This window comes from Microcaecilia unicolor, chromosome 3 (genome assembly GCF_901765095.1).
Source record: "Microcaecilia unicolor chromosome 3, aMicUni1.1, whole genome shotgun sequence".
In the NCBI taxonomy this organism is placed as follows: Eukaryota; Metazoa; Chordata; class Amphibia; order Gymnophiona; family Siphonopidae; genus Microcaecilia; species Microcaecilia unicolor.
The window spans coordinates 395,370,412-395,385,505 of NC_044033.1; the positions used below are offsets into that span (position 1 = coordinate 395,370,412).

The window sequence follows — 15,094 nt, forward strand, 5'->3', positions numbered from 1 at the left end:
AGGTGGTAGTGGACCTCACAAGGGAAGATGAGCGCCATGCTCCCCAACCCTTGTTGACTTTGCACCTCCCCCATACCTTTCCCCTCTCCCCTGAGGAACATGCCACTGCAGAAGAGCATAGGGGAGTGACACAGCTGTTGCATATTGAAGGCAATATGCTAGACCACCTGTCACAGGTGATCGAGCATATTGCCTCCCATGTTGGTCCAGCTGTGCCAGTCTCCTGACCCTCTTTCCTCCCTGCACTAACCTCTTCCACAATGCTGAATGATGTTCCCCTAATGTATATATGTACATAATCTTCCCCCTCCTTCCCTTCCTGCTGTAAATACTTCCATCCCTCCATATCCCCAGTTGTATATATGTACTATTCCTCCTCCCTCCCTTCCCCATCCACAGCTGTATCTATGTTCATACTCTTCCCTCTCCCTTCCTGCTGTAAATACTTCCCTCCCTCCCCATCCCCGCTTGTATATATGTTCATACTCTTCCCCCTCCCTTCTTCCCTTCTTGCTAAAAATACTCCTCCCCCAAAGATGGACATTGTAAATATTCCCCCTCTACCTACTGTAAATACCCCCCCCCCCAATGTATATATTGCTTCTTTGCTAATATATATATTGTTTCTTTGTTGACATCTTGAAAAATAGAGTTTTGATAACCCAGGAAATGTGTGTTTATTAAAAAAAAAAAATCAAACAGATAAACAAATTACACTGATTGGCAAACTATGTGCACTTAAAAATTATATGGAACATTATAAAAGTGCTAATATACATTAATGTGCAAATATCACAAAAGTGATCCACACCATACAAAAAGCTCACAGAACAACTTTGAAATGAAAAAAAAAAAATCTTTAGCCGGTGATCTTCAGTTCTCCATTACTGTCAGTTTGTCTGTCTGCCAGTGCTGCAAAGAAAAGAAAATCATAAATTGTGTCACATTGAAATGCAAGGAGGGAAAGGAAAAGATAAGGGAAAAGGGACTTATAACTTACTGTGCTGTAAAGCCTTCCCGAGGATGGTGCATTTTCCAGATGGGAGGACTGTTAGAATGGCCTTGTTGACTGTGAGTAAAGAAAGAAACCATTAGGGGTGTATGTAACAAACAGCTGGTGGAGCAATCCAGAGGCACATAACACCTACCTGCACCAGAGAGGGGGGAGTGGGGACAGCTGGAAATGGGTACAGTGGCCATGGAGGTGCCTGTGAGGGTGAAAACAGAGATAGCATTGGGGGGAGGGGGAGAACCTTCAGCATGTGTAATAGACAACAGGTGAACCTATGGGGTAAATAACTTATCATGTGTCACCACAGAAGGGCAGGTGAGATGGGGGACCGTTGAGGCAAGGAGAAGCTTGGTAAAACCATCTCGGAGACCTGTGCACATAGAAGGTAGACAATCAGGGATGAATATAATCAGTGGGGGCAGAGACATAGCCAGACACCCAATTTTGGATGGGTCTGGGCCAAAGGTGGGTGGGCAGAAGAATCCAGTCCTGTCCCACCCCACATCCAAATTGGTCTCTCCTTCTCCTGCCTGCCCGCATGCCATACAGTCTCTCAAAACCTCTCCTCGTGTACCTTGTAAATAGCAGATCTTTGCTGGCAGTGAGCAGCGATTGATACACACTGCTCGCGCTGGCCCCACAACCTTCTCTCAGACACAACTTCCTGTTTTCGCATAGGCGGGAGTACATCAGAGGGAAGGTTGTGGGGCTGGTGCAAGCAGTGTGTATCAGTTGCTGCTTGTTGCCAGTGAAGATTTGCTAGGCCTACACCATGGGTGGAGGTTATACATACCAGACGTGGAAGATACCATGGTGTGCAGGGATCGGGGATGCGGGGGAGGGGAGGATGACGGGTACGACCGGCTGTGGAGAGAAAAAAACAAAACAAGGATGCATATGGCATGTGATAAAATGTACTAGAACAAACAAAGCAGATCAGCAAACTAAGTATAAAAATAGAAGTGGTTTATTACAAAAGAGTTACCCAACCTGACCACATTTCGCCCACAGGCTGCATCAGGGGTAGAACTACAATGCAAACATACACATCAATAAATAATGAATAGTAATAAATATTTATAAAAATAAAACAATAAAAACTTACATTAAAAGACATAAATAGGTGAATAAGATACTTACATATAAGGAGCAGGTATGTGCAATATGTGCTTTCAATATGTGGGGGAAATAAGACAGATAAATAGCAAATCATAATTACATGCATTAAAATCTGTTATTTCACAGACAACATTATACATGCACTGGTGACAAAAAAACCGGCATATAATATATATCAGTGTTTCAGTTCACAGATAAAATTGTGTCATAGAACAAGCAGTGACTAGTACTAAATGATACCAAAAAGGACACCTACCTATTACGGGAATAAAAACAACCTCCCCCTATTAATAAAAATTTAATCTAAAAAAAAATAGCCTAAAAATACAAACGGGGGGGGGGGGGGGGGGATATATAACATCACAAAAACTGATCACCAGACTGAAAAACTCTGTATCCAAAAATTAGGAAGCAGCCAAGAGTTACTTACAAACAACATTTCTCTTTAGCAGAACAGCGTTTCCATTCAAACAAAAGCATTGAATCTGCTAAGCTTACTCAAATGAGCAGTTATATCATCTGTATTGCTGGTCAAAGGTTAAAATTGTAAAAAAAACTTTTATTTAATAAAAAACACTTAAAATTTCAGATTAAAAAGGGGAGAATATCATAATATGTACCAAAAATAAAACTTCTAAAACATAATGGTGAGTCTCAAAAAAATGATCTTTTGGCGTTACCAAGATGGCGGAAGTGTGAGCGTGTTCGGTGAGATCGCTCCCCGCTGCTCGAGAGTGAAGCATTTTTTCTTCTTTCCCGATGCCGCACACAAAACGAAAAGGAGCCACGAGGCTTCCACCATCGCCCGCAACTTCCTCTTCTCCACTCCAGGGTAGCATGGAGCGCTTCCTGACCCGCCCGTCGCAGAATGAAGGGACGGGGTTGCCTGCTGCAGGGGCATCCGGTGGAGCGGAGCCCCTGATGGGCTTGGAGACATCTTTATCCCCGCCCCCCGACTCTAGAGGTCCTCCGTACCCGGCTACAGAAGCGGTGAGGGGTGCAGGTATCCGAGAACCCGATAAGGGGGATAAGGAGCCAGCAGACGGAGGACCCATGCCACAGAAAAGTAGCCAGGAGAGAGAGGTCCTTGGGTTTAAAGGACCCGAAACAACCCCGGAGGTTAATCTAGAGAGGATCTGGCTGAAGCTGAGCAAGATGGATTCCACGCTTCAAAATGCCTCAGACAAGGTAAATACTTTATCTTTGAGAACTGAGGACATGGTAAAAAACTTAGGAACGGTTAAAGAAGACCTGACCACACAATTGAAAGATTTAAAAAAAGATATGGATCAATTGCAAGAATTTAAAGTGACGGTGATAAAAGATAATCTGACAATGCATAGAAAAATTGAACAGATTGAGAACTTTAATAAAAGATTGAACCTTCGAGTATTGAATTTTCCTAAAATTCCTGATAAAACACCTATTGAGTTATTTAAAAAATACCTGCAAGAAAATTTGAAAATGCCTCAGGAACTTATTCCTCCTATAAATAAGATTTACTATCTTCCAACAAGATTAAGTGGAAAAGAAGAAAAGAAAGAAGGTTTGGATGTTATAGACTTTAACAATCTGTCTGAAATTCTAGAACAATCCATCGAAATAGTTCCGCAAAGAGCCACTCTTTTGGTTTCGTTGGTATTTGAACAAGATCTCAATGCAATATTGAAACTATACTTTAAATTCTCAAAGGTTCCTTTTTATAGAACAAAAGTATGGATATTTCCAGATGTTACTAAAGTGACGCAGGAACGTAGAAAATTATTTTTGGCATTGAAACAGGATGTTCTTAAATTGGGTGGTTCTTTTTTGTTAGTTTATCCTTGCAAATGCCTGGTCAGGTTTAGTGGGATAAAGTATGTATTCTATGACTCAGAACAGCTAAAATCCTTTCTGGACATGAAACAGCTTAATCTAGAACTAGTTAAATGATATTGTGACGAATTATACACATAAACCGCATTTAATATTTATTTATGTTAATATGCCTGTATAAAACTCCACTAAACTGTAACACCCCCCTCAATTTGAGGTCTAAGGAAGCATTTATAATTTTTCTTATTACCTATTTCTTTAACGTTTGTATTATGCTGTTTTTCTGTAACAAGTAATATGCTTGTAAGAAATTGATAAATCTTATAAATAAAAAAATAAAAAAATAAAATTTTTTTAAAGTGCATATCCTAAAGTATAAATAACAGTCACCCCAAATCACTAAAAATAATTTTGAAACGCCGCAGGAATGCCAAACATTTGCTGATTTAAAGTGAAAAGCTTATGCATTCCTGTGGCCATTTTATGCATTCCAATGACATGAATGATGTCATTGGAATGCATACAACTCAAAAACATCAATGCAAAGCCAATAGCTACTTAAAAATGCCTCAAAATACACTAAATAATCTTCAAATCATCCCAAACACTAAAGAATTAAATCATTTATAGTCTTTTCACAGTGTATTCATTATTAACTCCTTCATGTTTTAATACGCGGGGATCTTCAGAATTAATAACAGCAGAGAGCCATCTAAAAAACTTTTCAGTTATATTGATGGAGCTGTTCACCTCGTCATAGATCAACCCGTTTTCTCCTAATTTCTTACTTATTTATATTTATTTATTCATTTATTTTCAGTTGTTTCTTAAATGAATTTCTTCTTGAAAATTTTCCTAAATACTTTTTAAATCTTTTAATATAACTTAGCTTTTGAAGAAGCTTAAAGCAGCATTATATCTCCAAAATAAACCTCTACCGACTTGGCCAGGTTTCGGAGGTCTTCTTCAGGGAAGAGGTTTACTAAAAAGAGAAAACGTACATCAGCAAAGTATAAAAAGTCCCGTCCACCACAAATAATTATTCCTAAAGATAGATTCACTGTGATATACCATTTAAAACTTCATTAGTTCGTACAAACAAAATGGCTGCGGCGTCTTCATTAGCCCCAGCGGTTTAAATAGACCACAGCTGATTGAAAAACGCCACTTTTTGATAGGCTCACGTCATATTTGTGAGCACCAATCAAATAAGTGACCACCAGTCTATTTCTGAATTCAGTCCATAGGGGTGTAAAGCACGAAGCTGGAAAATCCATCTTTGTTCTTTATAGTTTAATAAAAATTCAGTATTACCACCCTCCCATCCTGGCTGAACATGATCTATAACACACCATCTAATATCTTCCAATTGGTGATTCTTTTCTATCCAATGTTGAGCTAAAGGGGCGGTCAGTATTTTATTTTTGATCCGCGATTTATGCTCATTTAATCTAATTTTAATCGGACGGCTCGATCTTCCTACATAGATCATGTTGCAAGGGCACAATATGACATATACATTGTTACTTGAAGTGCAGTCTGTATGGGTATATAAAAAACATGGGTATTTATGTACTGATTTATATCAGAAACCCGCTATGCGAAACACTCTACTTCATTTTACTAGTTTCCACCCTTATCATCTTAAGGCTAGTCTGCCAGTAAGCCAATTTTTGAGACTTAAAAGGATCTGTTCTGAAGATCTATTGTTTGAAAATCAAGCACACAATATGACTATGCGTTTTTTGGAGAAAGGCTATCCTATTGCAATAATTAAAAAGGCATATCGAAGAGCTAAATATGCTTGTAGGAATTTGCTACTACAATACAATGTGCAACAGGAGGAAGACAAACTCGTTGCGGTTATTCCATATTCTACTTTAAGTTCAAGTATTAATAAAAGCATACATTGGTATTGGAGCATGTTGCAGGTTCATGCCTGTTTTGAAGATCACCCTATTTGTGCATTTAAAAGAGGGAAAACGATAGGTGAGATGTTGACATATAAGAGATTGGACTACAGTCAAATGATTCCTGAGAGTTTGGGACATTTTAAATGTAATTCCTGCCAATGGTGCGAATTCACAATACAAGGGATATCTTGGACTCCTCCTGGATCTACACGCCCAATAGTGGCGCGTGCCCATACAGACTTTTCTGAAACCTGGCCAGTTGGGTCCTGATTCCATTAAATTTGATATTTGGATAAACTCTTGCTGTGTTTGTCCTTCCTTGGATTGCTGCTGCTGTTTGGTTGTATGTTCTACTTCTACAGTAGACTGTCTCCTATTTGTTTCTACTGTACCATATGAAACATTGCTGCATAAAAACATAACAAGCAGAAGGCTACAGAAATGGTACTGTACCAGACAAAAACATTGCTTGAAAAAAAACAACTTTACACAACAGTACTAAATTGCTGTACTATACTGGGGTTTTTTCAACATTAAACCACCAACATTATGAAAACAGTGTTTAAAAACTACAGATCTGCTTGCAAGGGGGAAAGGGACAGAGATTTGCTCATCCTGCACAGATGGAGATGAGGGCATCAAATCAGGCAGATTGACCCTTGGAGAGTGACAGCCTTGCAGAATGATAGTAGATGATGAATACAGCGACCCTGGGGGGTTAATTTCTGCTCGATCTACCTCAGGTGCCTGGGTTTCCCGCCTCGTCGACTGAATAAACTGTGTCAGCCTTGTCTGCTTGGCTTTCCTTCTCAAGTCCTTAAGTGTTTCATTATAAGGGGCAAATGCAGACCTTGTGAGATACTCCAGCACAGGATCACATTCCTCATATGAACATAAGACTAGCCATAATGGGTCAGACCAATGGTCCATCTAGCCCAGTATCCTGTTTTCCAAACAGTGGCCAAGCCAGGTCACAAGTATCTGGCAGAAACCCAAATCGTGGCAACATTCCATACTAGAGATTCCAGGGCAAGCAGTTGCTTCTGTATATTTTTCGGCTACTTCTAAGCCATTAAACACAGAGGGCTGGCCTCTGTGAGTAAGGACGAGGAAGTGCCAGGCTGCAAATTATTCTATACTGACTCCTGTACCTGATAGAGTGGTAGACTAAACCCAACTAATTAGGGAGCTAGATAAGGATAAATAAAGAGAATGAGAGATAGGTTTTTCTTCTAAAGTTTATTATTTACCAAAAGCAAGCCATACAAGTGGATTATAAGAATATGGACATATTCTTAGGAATATCCAAGGGACGGAGTGACCGACAGGTCTAACACGTCCTGGACTTCTCCATTGCATCTGAGCTGTCAGTCTTGGTGTATTCATTCTTCCCTGGATAGTGGACATACCAGTAGGAAGAGATGAATGAAGCACCTCAGGATATGAGAAATTAGCTCTCAAGTTTATTACAGAATATTTCTACATGAAATTACTTCTATATCTGAATATACAAGCAGCATGTACAATCAATTGGTTATGGGAATATAGTATTCCAGCTGCACATAGGTGCTTTCTGAGTTTTGGTCTTTTATGATATATTTTACCATTCAAAAGTATTCATGAGAAAGCAATTGGGTAATTTGCCAACTCTGATGCGCTAGATTGGTTTCTCATGGAGAGAGAGAGAGCAGTGGCTGCCTCTCTCTAGCTTGACGTAGGAAGTACACTCATTTTTATATGTTCATTCAGGATATAGGTAATATGACAGTAAGCACACCTGATTGGATCTATGTTAATGTCATGGTTAACACTGATTGGCTATGGTAATGAGTAGCTTCAAATCTTGTAAACATGTTTTTCATCTTTAGATTCAACCGCTATTGCATCTCTCTGCCACAAATTTCAACAAGCCTTCTGTACCTGGCCCACTGACGTCCAGTAACCACAAACTTCTCCTTTCTGGCCTGATTATTTCAGTTATTTTAATCAGAGCTTAGTTTCCACATCTGCCATCTATCACCCATCCTTTCACATCATAAGTGACCACTACTTCTCACTTTGCACTGACTACCTGCCATCTTGCACCTTCTTGGGCAACTCTTTTATCGGAGACTGTAACTCTATCAAGCTCACAAACAACTGTGTTGCTGCAATCAGTTGCAACCTTTTAATACAGATAGGCTCTTATGATTTTTATTGAGGCCCTGTTATCTGAGAAGCCTCTTGACCCAATGTCTCTGGCCTTGAACCAAATAATAATATTCACTTCCCATGTCTGTCTCAGTAGCAGACTATGGACTTTTCCTCCATGAATTTGTCCAACCCTTTTTAAACCCAGATACGCTAACTGCTGTTACCACATCTTCCGGCAAAGAATTCAGAGCTTAACTATTCGTTGAGTGAAAAAATATTTCCTCCTATTTGTTTTATTTATTTATTTTGGTGCATTTGTACCCCACATTTTCCCACAAGAGCAGGCACAATGTGGCTTACATGAATAGATGGCTCAGATACAGAATGTGACAGTAGGGGAAGGAACAGGGGGTGAAGCAACCGGCGAATAGCCTATTCAGTCAACATGAGAGAAATGTTAAACAGTGTAATTGCCAGTGGAATAAGCCGTATCGAATAAGTATGTTTTTAAGGACTTCTTGAACAGTTGATGGTCGACCACCTGTTTTAGTTGTTTCCGCAGAACATTCCAGGTTTTTGGACTGATGTAGGGGAAGGACGAAGCAAAAAGGGTTTTGCATTTAACATTCCTGCAGTTGGGATAATGTAGATTGAGGTAGGTACTTGCAGTTATTAAGGCATTTCTTGATGGTAGATCGATTAGATGGTGCATGTAGTCAGGGGCTTCACCATAAATTATCTTGTGTGTTAGTGAGCAGATTTTAAATGCAATACGGTCTTTTATAGGGAGTCAGTATAGTTGAAAACGTAGTGGGTGAGCACTGTCGAAGCGCGATTTGCCCAGAATAAGCCTTGCAGCCGTGTTTTCAGCTGTTTGAAGCCTCTTCACAATGTACTCTCGGCAACAAGCATAAATCCCGCTACAGTAGTCTATATGGGAGAGGACCAGCCAATGGACTAGGGTACAGAATAGATCCCTTGTTATGAAGTGCCTGATAAGCTTCAGCCTCCACATTGCGTGGAATATTCATTTAAAAGTATTTCTATGTAACTTCCTTGAGTGTCCCGTAGTCTCTCTACTTTTGGAATGAGTAGAAAATCGATTTACTTCCTCCATGCCACAGAACATTTTTCCAGTGTTGAAAGGGAAAGGGAATGGGACTTATATACCGCCTTTCTGTGGGTTTTCCAACTACATTCAAAGCGGTTTACATATTATATACAGGTACTTATTTGTACCTGGGACAATGGAGACGCCCATTCTACTATTTTGGCACATGTGAGAGGCATGATTTTTGGAGTCTGAGCCAACTCCACTACCATGTGGTAGTCGTGGCTGAGTGGTTAAGGTGATGGACTTGAAATCCATTGAGGTCTCCCTGCGTAGGTTTAAATCCTGATGACTACAGGGCAGCAGATTTGTCAGTTGCCCCTGTAAAAGTCATTGGTGAGGCTCCACCTGGAGTATTGTGTTCAGTTTTGGAGGCTGTATCTTGCTAAAGATGTGAGAAGACTTGAAGCAGTCCAGAGGAAGATGACAAAAATGATATGGGGCTTACACCAAAAGACATATGAGAAGAGTCTGGAAGACCTGAATATGTATACCTTAGAGGAGAGCAGGGACAGAGGAGATATGCTATAAACATTTAAATACTTGAAAGGTAATATAGAAACAAATATTTTCCAGAGAAGGGAAAATGGTAAAACTAGAGGACATGAATTGAGGTTGCGGAGTGGTAGACTTAGGAGTAAGGTCAGAAAATTATTTTTCACGGAGAGGGTGTTTGATGCCTGGAATGACCTCCTGAGGGAGGTGGTGGAAAAAAAGCTGTGGCAGAATTCAAAAAGGTATGGGATGAACACAGAGGATCTCTAATTAGAAAATAATATAAAAAACAAAACTTAAAGGGCTGCATATGTGTTTGCATGTCAAGTGGTGCTTGGATGGCACCACTTGACATTTGAAAGAAAGTCAAGATAATGGTGGTGAACAGCATGTTCAAGTAGTTTGGATAGGCATGGAAGGAGGGAGATGGGGCGATAGTTGGAAGGGCAGGTACGGTCCAATGAAGGTTTTTTTTTTAAGGAGTGGAGTAACTAAAGCATGTTTGAAGGCATCAGGAACAGTTGCAGTGGAAAGTGAAAGATTGAGGATATCACAGCTAGAAGGAATGACATAGTAGGAGAGACAGTGCTGAGTAGATGGATTGGGTCAGAAACTCAGAATAGGATCAGAGCAAACACCAAAAATGTGAAAATGAAAGGCGCATGTCTGTGAATATGTGTACACGATACCACGAATGATGAATGGCTACTGCTATTTGCACCTCTGCGAATAAGCAAAATCGCGAATGCAGAGAACAGACTCTGTATCTAGATATGGGAAGCTTTCATATAAATAAAAAAGCTGTCAAAGAAATAAAAACAACCTTTTATCCTCTACTTTTTAAGGCACTGCCTATCCAACAGCTTTAAGCTTCTTACAGATTGGCAGCTTATAGGCAGACCGTTATTTCTAACAATCTTGTTCTATTGTTTTCATAGCATTTGCTATTGTTTTGAGCGAACTAAAATGCCGGTAAGCTCCGCCTACAGGCTTCAGAACACATAATGAGCCAGATAGGTTCATGCCGTCTCCTGTTCTCAATCTAATCTCCTTGGGTGCATCGCATACAGAAATCAGCAGCAGCAGTCAAAGCAAAATAGCGATCTGTTTTTAAGGTCGTGCTTTAAGGATCCCGATAATAGTTTCTGCCAATCACCGCAGCCTCAACTCAGACGCCTCCTTGTCCAGCTCCACCGTAAGCTCCTTGCCACCGAAGGCAAGGTAGTAGAAAGCTTCTGACAGGTGACGCGTTTCCGGCTTGGGTGAGGGGCGGTCCTTGCGGTGTCATATTAGCGGCCGCGGGGTATTACAGTTTCTTAGAGCCTGAGAGGTTTCTTCTTATCCTGTGGCCTAGAATTAGTCGTCAGGGATGGAGTTCGCAGAGTTAATCAAGACCCCGCGGGTGGATAATGTGGTATTACACCGGCCTTTCTACCCGCCGGTGGAGGGGACTCTGTGCCTGACCGGGCACCACCTGATTCTCTCCTCCAGGCAGGACAACACGGAGGAGCTTTGGCTGCTGCACTCCAACATTGACTCTATCGAGAAGAGGTGAGCAGGGGCTGCTCGCCCGAGGCCACTTTATCCCCCACTTTCCTCTACTCATTTTATCTTCTTGCAGCAGGCGGAGGAGCCCTGCCTTTCTTATTCTAGCCAACCCTCGCTGACCTCAGCTTTCTAGGAGTCCAACAAATATCCTGTGGGTTGAGATATCTGACTCTGATCTGAGCTCGTTCTCGTGGGCCTACTGGTTTCCTGGATTGTAAATTCTACGAAGCATAGGCTGCCACTTAAGTATCTTTAGTTAACTCTTCTTTAGATTTCGGGGGCAGCGGAACGCCTTTTTTGGTTGAAAGCCCCCAGTCTCTACCTCCAACCCCCAGCTCCTCTGCTCCGAATATCTGGCTTCTTTGCATACGCCTTTTCTTCTTCCAGTATGTATTCTTTTCTTCTTTTTGCTACCACAGCCCCCATCTCTCTCCTCCCATCCTCTTCCCTTGTTAGTTCCGTTTTCCGAGGCCTAGCATTAGATCCCTTCTTCAACCCCTATCCCCAGTTTCTGAGTTCTCTCTGAGCCTCCTTCTTTCAGACTTTGTATCTGGTCCCTTCTACCACCCCCACTATCTGTCAGTGTAAGCTGCATCCCCAGCTTCACGTCGACCTCCAGCCTAAGACATTTTTAAAAAATGTTCCCCCCCCCATATGCATTCCACATTTCCAGAAAACAAATACAAGGTAAACGAACTTAAAATTAATATAGGAAAAATGCAATCTTATACATCTTAAAAATAAGCTCAGCGTGATTTAAAAACAACTGTTTTGAAAAAAATTAATGTGAGTACATTAGTGTATTTAATACTTGGTATCCCATTCTTTCTAACTATAACAGAGCAGTGTATAAAATAAGAACAGGTTTCTTAAGATTTGTGGACATCAATATCTTGCATCACATTGGGGATCATTAAATAACATACATTTTGAAAGTGCCTTTTGCTGTTCTAAAATCTCCCAGCACCAAACTTTCGCCCCCTGCAACTGTTTTATTTTCTTCGTTATTGTCAATTGTGTGGTGAAATGAAATCATATAGTTTTCTTATCGTTGCTATGTGTATTGTCAACTTAATATGTTGCCATGTATCTGGTCACATTAAGGTACTGGTAAATTATACACATACTTTAGGCTCTGTGAGAAGTGCTTAGGACACTGTAGTTATGATTACCAGTGATTCCTTAAAACAGGTCTCTTTGCTTTTAAAATATTACTGTAAATGAAAATTGCAGTCCCTTTCTATAGGAGGCTGTTGAAGTAACTATATTTTGTAATATAGTATTGATGCTCCAAATTTGACACTCTTAAGAATTAAATTGATTCCTCAGAGGTGGGGGTTTTCCTTGCATTAAAAAAAAAGTGTTTTCTTCATGTGCCAAAATCCCTGTTTTATGTAATGGCAGGACCCTGGAGAGCAGCTTCAGTTCTAGTTCTGTTTCAAAGATGTGGTATGATTCTTATTATGTTAAGGTGCTGCTCAGATGAATGGGTTGTCAGTAGACTTCCTAAAGGAAAGTTATTTAGGGACAACCTGGTTAAGCTTGTCAAGGGCTAGGGAGTTCAGAAAATATTCTCAGTTTGCTTGGACCGCCAGGCAATTTATGTATAGCCCTGGCAGGGACATCCCATTTGTGACTCAAAAACGGAGACCCATTCCTAATTTCCCCTCCCTCCCCAGTAGTGTTATGTTTTTTTGTTCTTATTTACTTTGATTTTAACCTTTTGGAAACTGCTTACTGGTAGATAAGAACATAAGAATAGCCATACTAGGTCAGACCAGGGGTCCTTCTAGCCTTGAATCCTGTTTTCAGCAGTGGCCAATCCAAGTCACAAGTATTTGGCAGAAACCCAAATAGTAGCAACATTTCATGCTACCAATCCTAAGGCAAGCAGTGGCTTCCCCATGTCTGTCTCAATAGCAGACTATGGACGTTTCCTCCAGAAACTTGTCAAAACCTTCTTTTAAACCTAAATACTCTAACCCCTGTTACTACATCCCTGGCAAAGAGTTCCAGAGCTTAACTATTATTTGAGTGAAAAAATATTTCCTCCTATTTGTTTTAAAAGTGTTTCCTTATAACTTCATTGAGTGTCCTCCTAGTCTTTCTACTTTTTGAAAGAGTAAAAAATCGATTCACTTCTACTTGTTCTACACCACTCAGAATTTTGTAGACCTCAATCATATCCCCCCTCAGCTGTCTCTTTTCCAAGCTGAAGAGCGTTAACCTCCTTAGCCTTTCCTTGCAGGAGAGGAGTTTCATCCCCTTTATCATTTTGGTTGCTCTTCTTTGAACCTTTTCTAATTCTGCGATATGTAGATTTTTTTTTTTAGATATGGTGACCAGAACTGAACGCAATATTCAACGTGAGGTCACACCATGGGGCGGTACAGAAGCATTATAGCATTCTTGGCTTTATTTACCATCCCCTTCCTAATAATTCCTAGTATCCTGTTTGCTTTTTTGGCCACAATGTATCAAATAAAAGTGAACTGAATTGAATCCCTAATAAGATCAAACTAGTTCAACCAGTGATTTGGGGAGGGCTCAGTTGACAGTTACCCTGATTGCAGGGGTGGGGGCAGCTTTGTCAGTTTGTCTCTGTTGGGTCTGCATACATCACGGGGGGCTATTGGATGTTACCCTATACTTTCGAGCTCCTGGCCCCAATTTGTGACATGTTCTTGGGTTTCCACTGTAATACTCCAGAAAAAGCAGTAGTGATACAGACGACTTTCGCTTGTCTCAGCAACATTCATATAGTAGTATTGGTTCCAGGGTCTGCAAAAGGAAGGGGGGATATTCCCCTCATGTTTTGTGGTACACCAAAATGAAGTTATCTTTTGGCCCATAAGAATTGCCATATAGGGTCACACCAAAGGTCCATCTAGTCCAGTATCCTGCTTCCAAGCCAGGTCACAAGTACCTGACAGAATCCCTCCTTGCATGTGCAACACATTAATGTTTCTGTCTGGATTCCAAAGTCCTGCATGGAGAGCTTTGGATTAGTTGTGGTAGCTGTGCAGTCAGAGGTGCTTTTAACTGCCTTGGAAGCTTACCTACACATTCAGATCAAACTGGATTTTCAGAAATTTCTTCAGGTTACCATCAAAGAATAGCAGTTCCAGGCACTACCTTTTGAGTTGACCACATCAGCCCAGGCATTCAACAGGATATCGATGAAGGTGATGGCAACCTGCTTGAGGAAAGCGGAGGTGTTAGTGCACCCCAGCTTGAGGATAGCTAGCTCAGGTCAAGATGGAAAGAGAGTAGACTAGCAATGGCCAAGGTTATTGTCCTAGAGGAGCTGGGATGGATATCAACTGGATCAAGAACAAGTTAGCTCCAACATAGTCCCTGAAATATTTGGACTTTGTGTTCAATATGTGACAGGCCAAAATATTTGTCAAATGCAAGGTTAGAACAGCCTGGGATTACGTGCAGGCAATGGGAATCTATGGTGGAAATGCTGTATATAGTCTCATGGGCATGGGCCCATATACATCTATTACAGGTAACCCTCCTGATCAATTGGTGTCTGAGGTATGGGGGACTATGATGAGAGGATTGCTTTATTAGGAGCTACTAGCTTAGTCCACAGTGTTGCCTCAACAGAGCCACTCTGGAATTATTATTATACATTTGTATCCCACATTTTCCCACCTTTTGCAGGCTCAATGTGGCTTACATATAACCGTTAACGGCGTTAGCCGATTACGGTCTGAACAAATACATGGTATGAATACAAACTGATATTGTAGTAGAGTGAGGTATATGTAAGGTAGTTACATGTATGGTTGGTGCGTTGGGGGGAAGTTAGAGAGGGAAAGGGGGAAGAATAAGGAGTGGGCTTAGATCCTGTTCCTGGAGAATTCTGCTCACTTAGGAATGGGGTGCATTATGGCGCGCAGGCTACCCAGGGCACATGGGTGAACAGAGAATCCAGGG

At 41.0% G+C, this 15,094-nt stretch overlaps 1 protein-coding gene across 1 annotated transcript in view; it reads left to right on the forward strand.

The window, feature by feature from the left end:
- The first annotated feature begins 10,887 nt into the window (after positions 1-10,887).
- Positions 10,888-15,094, forward strand: part of MTMR9 (myotubularin related protein 9) — an 84,415-nt gene continuing 80,208 nt past the window's right edge. Inside the window, 1 exon segment of the mRNA XM_030198715.1 lies at positions 10,888-11,149. Coding sequence (XP_030054575.1) covers positions 10,968-11,149 — 182 coding nt within the window. The 5' untranslated portion in view covers positions 10,888-10,967.